Below are 15,787 nucleotides of genomic sequence, written 5' to 3' on the forward strand. Positions count from 1 at the left end.
GTCATTTTGTAGTGCTTTTTTTTGTGGTGCTGACGTTTTCTTTGTTCTTACTCTGCTGTGCTGAGTTACTTTTGTTTGTGGATTTTTTTTTTCATTTCTTTTGTTTTTGTGGGTTTTGTTTTTGCTGAGACTTTATGTTTTTCCTCTTTATTTTTATGAGTAGGTTTCTTAGCTTTTTTTGTAGTTACCATGAAATTTACTCTTATCTTTCTAAGTTTGAAGCAGTCTATTATTACTAGGTATTGCCTTGCCTTCCTCTCCATTAGAAGGTTCTATACCTACACCATTTATTCCCTCAATTATTGTTCTCATGTTGTTGCCATTTACAGATTAACTGCTCTGATTCCCTGTTGTATTTCTTTTGGTTTTGGATAGTCCTTGAGAGTTCATTTCCTACATTAGTAGTATCTGGCTGGCACAATCCTGCGTCGTAGATTCAGCCTGTGAGCTGAAGTTGTTTCTTCTCAGATCGAAGGACTCCCTTTAATAATTCTTGTAAGTTTGATTTGGTTTTTACATATTCCCTTAATTTCTGTTTATCTGGAAATTTCCTAATTTCACCATCATATTTGAATGAGAGTTTTGCAGGATGTATTATTCTTGGCTGGCAATTTTTTTCTTTCAAGGTTTTATATATGTCATCCCATTGCCTCCTTGCTTGCATGGTTTCTGTGAAATAACCTGAGCTTACTCTTATTGTTTCTTCTCTGTATGTGACTTCTTGTTTTTCTCGAGCTGCTCTCAGATTTCTTTGTCTTTGGTTTTGGTGTGTGTGATTGTGATATGCCTTGGTGATTTTCTTTTGGGGGTCTATCCTATATGGGGTTTGTTGAGCATCTTGGATGTTCAGCTTTTCATCTTTCATGATATTGGGGAATTTTTCTGTTAGCAGTTCTTCAATGATCTTCTCTGTGTTTTCTGTTTTCTCCCCGTTCTGGAACTCTGATCACTCATAAATTTTTGCTTTTGATTGTATCCCACATAATTCTGAGAGTTTCTTCATCTTTCTTCATTCTTCCTTCTGAGTTTTTCCTCAGAGTTGTATCCAAATATTTGTCTTCAGTTTCGCTGATCCTGCCTTCCAGCATTTCAAATCTGCTTCTCAGCCCTTGTATGACACTGTCCATTTCTGAAATCTTGTTATCTTTTGGATTTCTAATTGTTGTTTTTGTATGATTTTTAATTGTGAATTTATTTTGGTATTTTTTTCCCACTTTGTTTTCCTGAATTCTTCCATTTTTTGTCTGTATTTTCCATAAATTTGTCTGCCTTTTCCATGAATTTGTCCATTTTTTCCTCATTTTGTCTGCTTTTTGCTTCAACTCTTGGATAATTCTGAGTATTAGAGATTTCAATTCCCTATTGGGTAGTTCTAGTGCCTTTTCTTCCACTGGAAAGTCATCTGGTGTTTTATTTTGGACACCTACTGGAACCATCCTGTCCTGCTTTTGTAAATGTTTTGATATTGTCTGCTGTCTTCAGGGCATTCAATAGTTAGTTTTCTCATTTATTGATTGTAGATTTGTGCTTTTTGTTTGTTTTACATGGCTATGTCTGAGCAGGTGGGATGTGTGTTTTTTGTTGTTTGCTTGTCTGTGGGCAGGATACTTATCGCCTCCTTCTTCAATTGGCAAGGTCAGTTGCTCAGATATGGTACAGCAGGGCAGGTCTAGCTGAAGAGGAGTTGCTGGGATGGGTTGTTTGTGGCACTTACTACGGCCACTAGGGCGGACCAGTTATCAGTGCAAGGCAGGTTCCAGTAGGCCGTGCCTGTGCTGCTTGGTGGTGTGATGTTAAGCGCAGGGTGCAGGTAGGCAGGATGGAGGGGAGTGATTATGATGTGTGGAGCTAAAATGGGTATGAAAGAGAGGAGATAGGAACGGGAGCCGAAAACATACAAAGGAGTGCTAGGGGAGCTTGCCATTGGAGTGGAGAGATGAGAGAGTATGAAATGGAGAAAACCAAAAAGGAGAAGAAAAAAGTGAGTAAATAAAAATTAGAAAAAAGAAAAGCTCCAAGAGGTCCCGTGGGTGCAGCTACGAGGTCTAGGGAAGTTGCTCCCACGCATTGAAGTACACCCTGGCTAGAAGGTGTCACTCAGTGCCAGGTATTCAGGGGACAGGAAGAGAAGGAAGGTATAGAGAGACAAGAAAGTGAATAATGAAGAAAGATAAACAAGGATAAAAAGAGAAAAGAAAACAAAAATTAAAAAAAAATAAAAAAACCCCCAAGAAAACAGGAAAAAAATAAAACACAACGAAATGCTCTAAGGGAACCCTCTGCGAATCTGCGCAAACTGAGGGGCTAGGTCCCAAGCCGTGCAGTACTGCCCGGCTAGAATGGGCTTCCAATTCAAGAAAAGAAAAAGAAAACAAACAACAATTCAAAGAAACAGAAAACAAACAAAAAAAGCCCCGGGATCCCACCAGCGTGGCAGCGTGGACTGGGAAGCAGTTTCACATTCAAGCAGAGTTTCACAGCCTTTCAGGAAGAAGCAAAGATGGCAAATGGAGCCAGGTATTTGAAAGGAGGGGGAGGTGGTGAGAGGTAAGGAAGAAATAAAAAGAAGCAGAAAAAAGCAACACCAGCAGCCAACAGATGGCACTCAGGGAGTTGGCCAGTGCAGAGGGGTAAAATCCAAGCAGCCAGTGCTTCCCGGCCAAGAGACTGTGGCCACGGGAAGCAGAGGAGGCCAAGTGGGGGACAAGAAGGGTGGTGGGTGGGAAAGCGTATATCGTTGTTTACCAGTTATTCTGTCTCCTGCTGGAAGCCCCATGAAGCTACTTTCTCGTACCCCTGGTTCACTGGTCTCTGATAGGAGTCCAAGATGGCATAACCGTGCTACGTTAGCTGATAGGGGGCCTCTGCATGTATCTATCCTTGTGCTTTGTTCTTTGTCAGTTTCTTATTCCATTTGGTGCTTGTCTGAGTTCTTTATCTCTTCATTTGATGCTTAGGGTTTCAGGTTTGCTTTTTTCTCTGTTTGGCTTAGTTTTTCGGATCTTTGCTTTGGTGGGATGGTGTGGTGCTCTGCCTAGAGTGCCATGTTGCCCGGAAGTCCTCTCATACAGATGGTTTTTAAACGGAGCACAGTACTCACAGGTGATATTCTTTATTTTGTGAGCCAATCTGTTACTTAGCTTAAAGGTGACCTCAGCGGCTTGTTTTGGTTCAAGGTTTCAAGAGTATCTCAGGGCAACAGTCTCGGGGAGTCCTCCAGTCTCAACCAGTCCATTAAGTCTGTTTTTTTTTGTTTTATAAATTTGAGATTCTGTTCCACATTGTTCTCCTATTCTGTCAGGGTCCACTTATTGTGGCCTAGATCAGAATGGTCAGTAGTGGTAGCCAGGCACCATCTCATCTAGTTCTTCTGGTCTCAGGGTAGATGAGGCTGTGGTTCACGTAGACTAGTTTCATCTCTGAGTCTTTGGTTTCCTTCTTTCTCTTTTGTTCTAGATGAGTAGAGACCAATAGTTGTACCTTAGATGGCTGCTCACAAGCTTTTACGACCGTATACACTACTCACCAAACTAGGATGTAGAACATAAACTTTATGAACTATATTATGCCAGTTGACCAAGATGTCCCACAACGCTATAGTCCATACCTTCAAACCCAGCAAACTAATCCTGTGCAGGGTGTTTTGTTACATCTAAGAAGTATCTGTAAATGTGACACTCAAGTCCTAATCCATAATCTCTATGTTGTTTAGTTTTCCCTCTTTTGAGCTTTCTGTAACTTTAATTATAACTGTAGCTGGGTTCTTCTGTGACTTGTTTTCCTCAGAATACTTTTATGTTTCATACATGTTGGTGTCTGTAACTGTAGTCTACCCATGTTGCTATGTGCACTTGCTACCATTGTATGAATGGGCCAGAATTTACTTACCCATCGTAGAGCTTACAGAATTTGGGTGGTTCAAGTGTAACTATTGCTTTTGTGAATATTGCTGCTCTTATTCTCCTCATTCTCTTTCCAAACTAAGTGCTCTTGCACAGTCACACTCTAGTGAGAACAAATTGCTGAGTTGCTGATCATAGCCAAATTCTAATTTACTGAAAGAGCTGATGCATTTTACAAACTTTCTCTCCCACAGAATATACATATATATCTTATTTGTTCTATTTGCTTATTTAATGAAGTAATTTTTGCTCTTGTAATCAGTGTTTAAAACGATATCTTTGATTTTATGGTTCAGGTTGTTGACTCCACCAATGAAAAGACTGTGCATATTTTCCCACTGTTAATTTATTTCTCCATGACTTTTTAGGGCTCTTTATAAACTTTGGACATTTTTCCCGTAGTGTGTGAGTTATCTTCTCACTCATTTTTGCTGCCGTTTGATGAATTATTGTGAATTTTAATATAGTAGAATTTGTCAGTCTCTTCCCTTATGTCTTAATCTTCCTAAGATTTTTTTCCTCTATTCTGATGTCATAAGATCATTTGCTTATAACTTCTGAAAGTATTATAATTTTACATTCTCACAAATTAAAGCTGATCTACCTAGAATTGATTTTTGCATATGGGGTACATAGGAATAGACCATTCCAATTAGATAATTATTTGATTAAAAAACAAATATACAAAAAATGTACATCAAAGAACATATGTACTGACAATGTCAACATTTTTCTAGTAAAAGCAGGTAAAAAATAAGGATACCTATTATTCCATTCTTATTCAACGATTTTGCCTTCTACTTGATTCTGACTTATTGCGACCCCATGTGTTTCAGGGTAGAACTGCAGTTCATAGGATTTTCAACAGCTCGTTTTTCATCATTTTTTGGAAGAAAGTAGATCTCCAGACCTTTCTTCCAAGGTGGCTGTACCTTCCCTTCAACCTCCAACCTTTTGCTTAGTAGCTGAGCACTTAATCATGTATGCAATCCAGGGACTCCAAATAGTTGATTCTACCCCACATATTAAAGTGTGAGTGCTTTCTGTCACTGCCCTGCAGTGCTTTTTTGTGTCATGAATCAACTTTCCATAGAGATTGGTGGGCCTTTTCTGGCTTGTTTATTTTTTTCTGTTGGTCTATTATGTATTCCTATAATGATATTCTACTGTCTCATATTGCTCCATTTATAAAATATATGTGAATACAATTTTATATATGGTATATGTGGACAAGCCCATGCCTTATTCCTTAGAATATCTTGGCTATTTGTGGACATTTGCAATTACATATACATTCTTGAAGTTTTTTGTAAAGTTCAAAAAAATAAAATTGATTGAATTTTATGAAGGGGCATTGGAATAATGATCTCTTTGTACAGAACAGTTTTCTAAGAGTGTGCACTATGTTTTCATTATTTCAGTCTATTTGGACGTCATTTAATGTTTTCTAATTTCCTCAGGATCGCTTCTTAATTACACTTGTTTTCGATACCTTTTATTCCTACTGAAAACTTACATTATCTTTTAAAATTAATTTCTCAACTGCTTGGTGCTAGTGTATATATATGAAATATTTAAAATAAACTTACTTTGATATGATTTTGTAATCTGAACACTCTCAGTCCTAAAATCATCTGTACCATCTTTGGGAGTTCTACATATATAGTTATTTAAACTAAAAATATAGATTCGTAGTTTTTTTTTTGTTTATCTTTATCATTCTTCTTTACCTTTTCCTTTTCCTTTTTTGGTATGTATCGGCTAAAACTACTAGGATATTGTTGAATAAGAATGGAATAATAGATACCCTTATTTTTTATCTGCTTTTACTAGAAAAATATTGATGTAGTCAGTACATATATTCTTTGATGTACATTTTTTGTCTATGCCCATTTTCATCATTTTTTATCTGATTATGGCCATACCCTTCCAGTTTATCTCCCAGCTTTTACATTTTCCCACACACAGGTTCTTTAAATTCTTTAAGAGATGTCGTATCATTTTGCATCTCTGATCAAAGGTGTAAAATTGCTCTGCATTTCACTCAGATTAGAAACCAGTCTTTCAGAAACCAGCACATTTCCCAGAACATGATATGCCCACTGGCTGCAGTCACCTCTCCAAATTCCTCTACTGTTACTCTCCAGCATCTCACATTGCTCTTGTCATACTGGGATTTGGATCTCCCTAAAATATACCAGGCACATTCCCACCTGCTGGCCTGTGCTGTGATACTTCCTCCTCCTGGAGCAGTCTCTTCTCAGCTGTCCCTTGGGTAATTCTTTGCACCGTTCAAGTCTTAGTTCAGGTTATTCTTTTCAGTGAATTCAATTAATTAAGCTATTGGTTTCACAGGGGAATTGACTGCATCCAAAACTGGAGGGACACATAGGCAGATACAGAGAATCATTCCAGAGCAGAAGCCGAGGAGCAGAGTGCCTGTGTGTCCCTCCACTTTGGGGGGCAGTGGTTTGCTCTGTGACCTCAGTAGCCTAAATAGCCTAATTAATAACTGCTACTTGCATTGTCAGCACTGTCAGTACTCTGCTTTCCAATAATTAGGTCTCAGTTTTCCAGTGAACCTGTGCACCTGGGCAGTGACTTCACCAGTGCTTCTCTGCTTCTCCTCTCCCCCAGTATGGCGAGACGGAAGCCTGGATGGGGCTGAGGTTGGGTATTTCACTACTCCAGGTCTGTCAGACTTTGGTAGAATAGTTCCCCATGACAGCAGACCTTGTGAAGGAGAACAGAATGCTCTGGGCAAGTTTCACAATGGCTGCTTTTCCTCTGACCCCTTCTGGCAGCACAAGGGATTTTCACATCAAGGACCTGGCAGGGTTCATGGAGGTAAAACTCACAAAACTGTGTGGATCCCCCTAAGATGGGCCCCCTGGCATATTTAACCCTGAAGCTTGTGCACACCAAGCCTCAGTTATACTTTTAAGTCTTCCTTCTCTGGTACTAATCCTAGCGATGGTTTCTGCTCCTAGGCTTCTGCTCTAGAATGATTCTATCTGCCTATGTGTCCCTCCAGTTTGGGGGGCAACTGCCCTGTGACCTTAATACTTAGTTCAGTGTGTTCAGCTTTTTTCTTGAGGATGGGAGTGATGATTTCCAAGCTCTTTACATATGGGACCAAAACCTGAAAGTCCTCATTTGTGTTTTGTATCTTTATTAGCATTTCTTTTACTTTCTTGATAGTATTTATTAATGCTGTTGTTATTTTTCTAGTGCCCCAATTTACATGTTTACCCTTTGCTAATGACCTTTTTATTTTGTGAATAACCTGTGTATCTTCCCTTTCCCAACCCTGGAGGTCAGTGGCCCTCTTTGACTCCTGTACCTCAACATTGGGAGTTGTTGAAGTCAATGAGCATCTGGAATCTATATCATCGCAGAGCACTTGCAAGTTTTTAGAATTGAAAGTGTGATTTTTTTTTCTTTTTTTCCTTACCAAGCCAGGTTTCACTAGCTAGTGTTTCCTAAAATAATTACTTTGCTTTTCCCCCCACTAACTCACTAAAGATAAATACGCTTATGTTACTGCTTATCCCCTGACTGTGCTACATTTTTCATAGAGCTTACCACCATGTGACATGTTGTTGTTAGTTGCTGTGGAGTCAATTCCAAGTCATAGCAACACCACGTATGCAAAATAGAACTGTTCCATAAGATTTTCAAGGTTATGATCTCTCAGAGCAGACTGCCAGGCCTGTCTTCCAAGGAACCTCTGGGTGGCTTTGAACTGCCAGACTTTTGGCTAACAGTCAAGCTCTTAACTACTTGTGCCACCCAGGGATCTTGACATAATTCATTTGTGTACTGCTCACACCCAAATAAGTTATTCACATGCATCTGGATGTTTCTGTTTTGTTCAGTACTGTATCTGCTTTGATTTATGTGACGTAGGCTCTGTGTCAATATTACCTAAATCAATTTTAATAAATGAAAGAGCCAGATGTAAGGGCCTGAAGGAAAGCGGTCTTGCCTGAGACACCAGGCTTTGCCAGGAGAAGGAGATCCAGGTTGTCTGAATTGAATAGGATTTTTCCTTTGTCTCCTCTCCCTACTTCCAGTAGGGCTCTAGATATCTCTGTAATTGAAAATTAACAGCCAGAATAAGAAGAACATTGTAGGTATATGAACAGAAATGCAGTTGTCAGGAATTTAGTCTTAGGCACGTTGACCTGCATTCTGACCTTGACTCAGCAACATACCATTTGGGTAAAAGCAGGTGATTAATTGATTATAACTTTCCTCAGCTGTAAAATGTTTGAAGCAATATCTGATTAGGAGATCCATGAGTAATGAATGAGCTAGTATGCTGAAAGCTTTTTGCAAATCCCTTCATAGTTACTAAATAAATGCAGTGTTTTATCATGAATATATTGTAGGAATGGAAGTTAAGGTTTTTGATGGCTTTAAAATATGTAACATGGCCCACTGCAGTGGAGGAGACTTGAGTATGGCACTGGGGTTAAAGTTTGCTGTGATACTGTCATACCAGGACTGATTAGGGATGACCTTGACAACTCACTTCATCTGGTAACCTATTTATTCTACAGCTGCTTGGCTGTTCAGTAAAATTTTTTAGCAGTGGAAATGCAGTGGAACAGCCTTTTGTCTCCTCACTACATGTGGGAGCCAAAGGGTTGATGCTATTTCACAGAGGCCAGTCCTGCAGCCCAAAGGATGCCAGTGATCAGGGTTCAGGTAGTCATACTTGTGTGTCTTCCAAGGGCTGCAAATGTGAGAAAATTTTGGAGTGGAGTGTCTACAGGGTTGGTGTGTAAGTCTGTTTCCTAGGATGCATGAACAGTTTAATAGCTGAATCCCCTGCACTGCAATGAACTTACTAGAAAACGTGAATCTTAACTTCTTGTTCCTGGTCACCAAACACAAGGGCATGCTATTCTGATTCTTCAGAGATTGGGTTCTTTGTCGTCTTATAACATTAGCGTGTTTGTGTGGGTGTCTGGGTGTCTATTGTTGAAGGGAGCAGTCACTAATAATTGCTGTACAGTAGCTTTGGGTGTCAAAGTTTGAAGAATTTGATGATATCTGGATTCTGGATTCTGTTGTTTCCTGTCTTCCACTTAAGATCTGTACCTTTTCAATACCCTTGCCTATCTCCATGAAGGGACAGAGTGTGTGACAGCACAACTGTAGAGTTATTAAAAAGTAGGTGACAGACATGTAAAATTTCATAATTACCCAAAATAATACCCTCTTTTTATCAGGTGGTCCTGTCAGCTCCTGATCACCTGGAGTTCTTTAAGAAAATATAATGAGCTCAGGGCCTTATGTTGCCACTTTTTTTCTGCAGGCCACTGGGCCTCCCATGGCTGGTGAGGGGCAAAAGGAAATACTGCTAGTCCTGGAGTGTTATCCAGTTGTTAATATCTCATCCTGTTTTCACCCTGTGCTTCATGTTTTGTTAAATATTCTGGTGGGTCCTGTCTGATGAGGTGAACTTTTTTTTTTTCTCACTAGGAAGAGATCTGAATGTGCAACTAAGACTTTGATTGTAGAGCATTTCTCTAGTTTATGCTGTGTGTTCTGTTATGCTGTGTGACTGTTCTAGACCGAAGATAAAGAGGAATGAGACGAATTAGTCACAGTCGAACTGCGGAGACATAAGTTCATTGTGTGGGAAGTGTTAAATTTATGAGACAGAATGCAATCAGCAAGGAAGTGAATGTAGATAGTGAAGGGATGAGGCTGATGGCTAAACCCTAGAGTAGACTTTAGTAGAACGCAGAACCCATGTCAAATCCCCATGAAGTCTCAGTTCTCCAGAACTGTCAGCCTTACCCTTCCTTTCACACACATTGGAGTACATGTTGCTGAACCAGAATATGTGGGATGTTTTAGGACTCAGTGGCTGTTGAGGATGTGGCTGTGGACTTTACCCAGGAAGAGTGGGCATTGCTGGATCTTTCTCAGAGGAAACTCTACAGAGATGTAATGATGGAAACCTTCAGAAACCTGGCCTCAGGTATGGATGACTTTTTTTTTTTTTGTAATTTATTCTTTAGTGACCAAATATGTCCTACTCATTGATGTTACTCCAGTATGTGGGCTGAGGAATGGAATACATTGTTAAATAAGAGAAATATGGTCATTTGCTCTCTGGAGCATGCATAGCCTGGCTTCCCCATAAATACAAAGCTCTGTGTATTAAACTGACTTCTCATTTCAACTGTGGGTAAAAGTCTTAAGGCTTTTTAAATGTTGTAAGTGTGATCATTGACTCCAGAGGTTTCTTTGGTGCACAGAGAGAATATTTGTAATCTGGGACCTTGTAAATTACGAGTCTGTGTTTATTACAAGTTTGCCATGATTATTTTGCTACAAATAAATTTACATCCTCTCATCTTCAGAGAGACCCTGAAGACCAAAGTATTGGTTCAGTGTCAGGGAAGTGTTCATTGCTCTTCCTGTCTTCCCTAATGATATGCCTTTCTTCATGAGTGCCATGGCAGCTACACTCATTTGTTCTCCCAGAGTAGCAAGAGGAAGACCTAAGGAGAGTGCAGATAGCCCTCATCCAGAACCACTGTGTCAGTGAGTACCAGGAGGCAAGAATCCTTTGAAGGACGAGACCTGCATGTAGGGAGTGAGATTTAAATAAATCAGAAAAAGTTTCTTTTGCATTGAGGAGTATGTACTTCACAGATACCAGAGCTTGCTTTTCTGACTTTTCCTCAATCCTAACACACCTGTGTTCATGGAGAAAGACCGTCCCCTTTTCCTCTTTTAATGTTCCATGTACATGGTGTTCAATACCTTTCTACTTTGCTCTTCTAATTACACTTTATTTTTGTCACATCACTCTCAACCTTCATGGAAGTATTTCCTAGTAAATTGCTTTCAGACCATTGCCAAAGTACTGAAACTGCAGAATGCGTCCAAGTCTTTCTGTTCTCATAGCTACTTTTTCCCTCTAATTCCTTTCCTTTTTATTTCATATTGTGAACCTCAACTAAAATCATTGGGTCAGTTTCTCGAAACCTTGATGATGGAGAAAAGCTGTCCACTGAAAATATAATAGTACGATTCATGAAAAGTGACACCTGGCCCTCCATGGTAGGAGGAATCTGCAAATTGCATGGCATCGAAGACCAGGATAACAACCAGAAAACATGTGTGAGGTGAGCGTCATTCACTTGAGAGACAGCAGTGCTTCAGGAGAGTGTCTTAAGTGTATCATGGCATTCAAATATATATATAAGGAGCCCAGGTGGCACAAATGGTTAAGCACTCGACTGCTAACCAAAAGATTGGCAATTTGAACCTGCCCAGTGTCTCTGTGGGAGAAATACCTGGCAATCTGCTTCCATAATAATTACAGCCAAGAAAACCCTATGGGACAGTTCTACTCTGTCACGTGGGGTCACTGTGAGCTGGAATTGACTCAACAGCACCTAACAACAATTGTATATATATGTATATGTATGTATGTACAAACCCATTGCCGTCAAGTAGGTTCCGACTCATAGCGACCCTATAGGACAGAGTAGAACTGCCTCGCAGTGGTTTCCAAGGCTATAATCTTTACGGAAGCAGACTGCCGCATCTTGTTTCCACACAGCCGCTAGTGGGTTTCAACCATTGACCTTTCAGTTAGCAGCCAAGCGTTTAACCACTGCACAGCCAGGGCTTATATATCTATAGCTATATATATCTCTCAAACCCATTGCAGTAGAGTCTGTTCTGACTCATGGCAGTGCTGCTGGATGGCTTCAAACCACCAGCCTTTAGGTTCTAGTCAAGTGCAAACCTTTTGTGCCATCCAGGTATCTAATCTAGGTATATAAAACCAGTTCTAATATTGTGTGTTCACAGAACTTCTGCAGTACAATATTTTCATAAATGTGAGTCAGATATTGAATATTTGAAACATATTTCGCTTATATACAATTATGAGGAAGACCTATATTTTAGAAACAGTGAAACTATTGGTAGCATCTCTACCAGATGATTTAATCTATGAAACATGAGACAATTCAGGGCAAAAAAAAATACTTGTTTATGGTATATGGTAATGGTGAAATGGTAAATTTATATCCAACAGCATGCTGCCTATTTTTAACAGAAGGCATATGGTAGAGAACCTCTGTGAAAATAATGAAGACAGTCCGTGTGGACAGACCTTCAGCCGGATTCCAGATCTTTCTGTGCTGAAAAGAACTCCTATGGAAGCATATCCTTCTGAATGCCTTGAGTGTGGAAAATCTTTGATGGATCATTCATCACTTAAGCATCATATCAGCTCTCACTCGGGATGCAGTGCCTCTCAGCATAAGGAATGTGGAGAAGACTGCAGTTGTCCCTCTTACCTCAGCACTCCTATGAGAACACTTACTGGAGAGAAACGCCATGAATGTAAGGAATGTGGGAAAGCCTTTAGTCAGTCCTCACACCTCACTTCACATATAAGAAGTCACAGTGGAGAGAGGCCTTATGAATGTAAGGAATGTGGGAAAGCCTTTGGTCATTCCTCAAACCTCACTATACATATGAGAACTCACAGTGGAGAGAGGCCTTATGAATGTAAGGAATGTGGCAAAGCCTTTCATAAGTCCTCAAACCTCACTATACATATGAGAATTCATAGTGGAGAGAGGCCTTATGTATGTAACGAATGTGGCAAAACTTTTAATCGGTCATCACACCTCACTACACATATAAGAAGTCACAGTGGAGAGAGGCCTTATGAATGTAAGGAATGTGGTGGCACCTTTCATCATTCTTCAAGCTTCACTAGACATATGAGATCTCACAGTGGAGAGAGGCCTTATGAATGTAAGGAATGTGGCAAAACCTTTCGTCATTCCTCACACCTCACTAGACATAAGAGAACACACAGTGGAGAGAGACCTTATGAATGTAATGAATGTGGGAAAGCTTTTCGTCAGTCCTCATACCTCACTACACATATAAGAACTCACAGTGGAGAGAAGCCTTATGAATGTAAGGAATGTGGCAAAGCCTTTAGTTGGTCCTCAAACTTCACTAAACATATGAGTACTCACAGTGGAGAGAGACCTTATGAATGTAAGGAATGTGGCAAAGCCTTTAGTCACTCCTCAGACCTCACTACACATATAAGAAGTCACAGTGGAGAGAGGCCTTATGAATGTAAAGAATGTGGGAAAGCCTTTAGTTGGCCATCACACCTCACTACACATATAAGAACTCACAGTGGAGAGAGGCCTTATGAATGTAAGGAATGTGGCAAAGCCTTTAGTTGGTCCTCAAACTTCACTAAACATATGAGTACTCATAGTCGAGAGAGACCTTACGAATGTAAGGAATGTGGGAAAGCGTTTCATCATTCCTCACACCTCACTAGGCATATGAGAACTCACAGTGGAGAGAGGCCTTATGAATGTAAGGAATGTGGGAAAGCCTTTTGTCAGTCTTCATACCTCACTACCCATATAAAAAGTCACAGTGGAGAGAGGCCTTATGAATGTAAGGAATGTGGGAAAGGCTTTTGTCATTCTTCATTCCTCACTAGACATATTAGAATTCACAGTGGAGAGAGGCCTTATGAATGCAAGGAATGTGGCAAAGCCTTCCGTTGGTCCTCACATTTCACTAAACATATGAGAACTCACAGTGGAGAGAGGCCTTAAGAAAGAATTGTTTCATTCATAGTGCTGTAATTTCAAACAGCAAATTTTTGAAAGTCTCTGATTAGAGAACAAACTTTCTCAGTGAGTAAGAAAGCAACAGAAACTCAAAGAAGGGATCATTAGAGCTACTTTGTGCCTTTGGGAGAAATAAGTTTCATGGTAATATGCAGTTGTCTTTATTAGTGTTCATTTCTCTAGTTTCATGAACACCTGGGCAGATGTTTACTTTCTTAGTCCACACTAAATGTTGCCCTCTTACAATCTTTGAGTATTACAAATGAGGCTGCAGTGAATAGCCCTGAGCATATGTGGTTTCATGTTTTTCTAATGTTTTTATTGATGTTAATTTGCATGCAATAAAAGGCACTGATCTTATATTTGGGTTGAGGGGTTTTGTTCTGTTTTCTTGTTTAAGGTATTTTCTTCCACTCTTCGCCACTATAAATTGTTTTACCCTTTGTAGTCAATAAGTTTCGCATAGGGAGATACTTTAAACCTGTTGCTACCGAGTCAATTCTGACTTACAGCAACTCTATAGAACAGAGTAGAACTGCCCCATAGGGTTTCCAGGGAGGGACTGGTGGATTTGAACTGCCAGCCTCTTGATTAGCAGCCAAGCTTTTAACCACTGCACCACCAGGGCTCCAGGGAGATATTTTGGGATTGTGCAAATATTTTTCATCTTTTGTCTACTAATTTTAGATCCATTGGTAATTATTACCTGCCGTCATTGTTACTGTGGTGTTTACCAAATGGTGATTTTCTTTTCAAGCATTCATTCTATATTTATTTATTGAAATTCTACTGTAAGCTTTCCTTTCTTCCCTACTTGATTTACTTATTAAAATTTTTATATCGGTATAGGCTAATGGATATTAGTATTTAATTTTCTTGCTCAAATTGTCACAGATGTGGTTGTTAGAAGCTGCCTTAAGTAGGTTCCTATACTACTATTTTTTTTTTGGCATTATATTCTGGCAGTGTCCCAGATACATCTTGGACTTTTCCTGCATCAGCTCTGGAATCAGCTTCATAAAAGTAAAAATTATTGCAGCCCAAATATGTATGCAAACATGGCATATAGGAGTAGCTCTTGGTGACCCAGTGAGTGGTAGAGCCTTGAAATAGAGCCCAGCATTGTTAATTGTCACCAGCCAGGAGCAAAGTAGGTTGTGGTGAGAATAGACATTGCACTGTCTGAATTTCCATCCTTTTGACTCTGGCACCCTCTGGAACTAACCCCCCCCCCCACAAAAAAAATTTAAAGGTGATCCATTTGATCAGTGAACACTTTTTCTAGGCTGTACTCCAGTGAGTGAGCAGTCTGCTGTCTGCATCCACATATGTGCAGTCTTGTCATTTCCTCTAGAAACAAGAGACTTTGGGGTTTTAGCACGTGTATGTATAGAGGAGGACAATACAGAGGCTTTGGCAATGGATGTGTGTGTGTAGTGGAGCTCAGGAATGCTGGTGGACATTTTACTTCTGGCTCAAAATGTGATGAATCCTTGGCCAATCACTGTAAATATTCTGACACTTCATGTAATAGTACCTTGTTGTTGTTATTAGGTGCCATCAGGTCGGTTTCCAACTTATAGTGACCCTTTGTACAAAAGAATGAAACATTGCTTGGTCCTGCACCATCCTCACAATTGTTGCTATGTTTGATCCCATTGTTACTGCCACTGTGTCAGTCCATCTCATTGAAGGTCTTTTTTTTTTTTTTTGCTGATCCTCTACCAAGCATAATGTTCTCCTCCGGGGACTGATTCCTCCTGATAACGTGTCCAATTGTACATTAGGCAGTGTTTATCAAGTAGTGAAGAACTAAACCTCTTAAAGTCTATATTTTTTTCTTTTTGCATGTTGATTGAGAATTTTCGGTTTTAAACATATGGCTCTAATGTTTAATTTTAATATCAGTGATACAAATCCTAGCACTTTAAAGCCCTTCTGTTTATGGGTAGGTATTTTATGAATGGCGCAGTGTTTAAAAGCTTGGCTTCAAACCAAAGGGTCAGCAGTTTGAATCCACCAGCCACTTCTTGGAAACTCTGTGGGGCAGTTCTACTCTGTCCTATATTGTCGCTGTGACTTGGAATCAACTTAATGGCAATGGGAGTCTCTGAGAGGAGCCCTGGTGGCACAGTGGTTAAGAGCTATGGCTGCTAACCAAAAGGTCGGCAGTTCGAATCCACCAGCTGCTCTTGAAAATCCTGTGGGGCAGTTCTGCTCTGTCCT

At 39.9% G+C, this 15,787-nt stretch overlaps 1 protein-coding gene across 4 annotated transcripts in view; it reads left to right on the plus strand.

The window, feature by feature from the left end:
• LOC101351175 (zinc finger protein 345-like) overlaps nucleotides 1–13,923 on the plus strand; it is a 47,700-nt gene extending 33,777 nt beyond the window's left edge. For 3 of the 4 annotated variants that reach the window (XM_023739123.1, XM_023739124.1, XM_023739125.1), the window contains 3 exons: nucleotides 9,777–9,900; nucleotides 10,906–11,056; nucleotides 11,980–13,923. In XM_023739123.1, coding sequence (XP_023594891.1) covers nucleotides 9,777–9,900; nucleotides 10,906–11,056; nucleotides 11,980–13,546 — 1,842 coding nt within the window. In that variant the 3' untranslated portion in view covers nucleotides 13,547–13,923. The remainder of the gene's footprint in view (nucleotides 1–9,776; nucleotides 9,901–10,905; nucleotides 11,057–11,979) is intronic. The other variant, XM_012557992.2, reaches the window with a different exon arrangement.
• The last annotated feature ends 1,864 nt before the right edge of the window (nucleotides 13,924–15,787 follow it).

This window comes from Trichechus manatus, unplaced genomic scaffold, assembly GCF_000243295.1.
Source record: "Trichechus manatus latirostris isolate Lorelei unplaced genomic scaffold, TriManLat1.0 scaffold00129, whole genome shotgun sequence".
In the NCBI taxonomy this organism is placed as follows: Eukaryota; Metazoa; Chordata; class Mammalia; order Sirenia; family Trichechidae; genus Trichechus; species Trichechus manatus.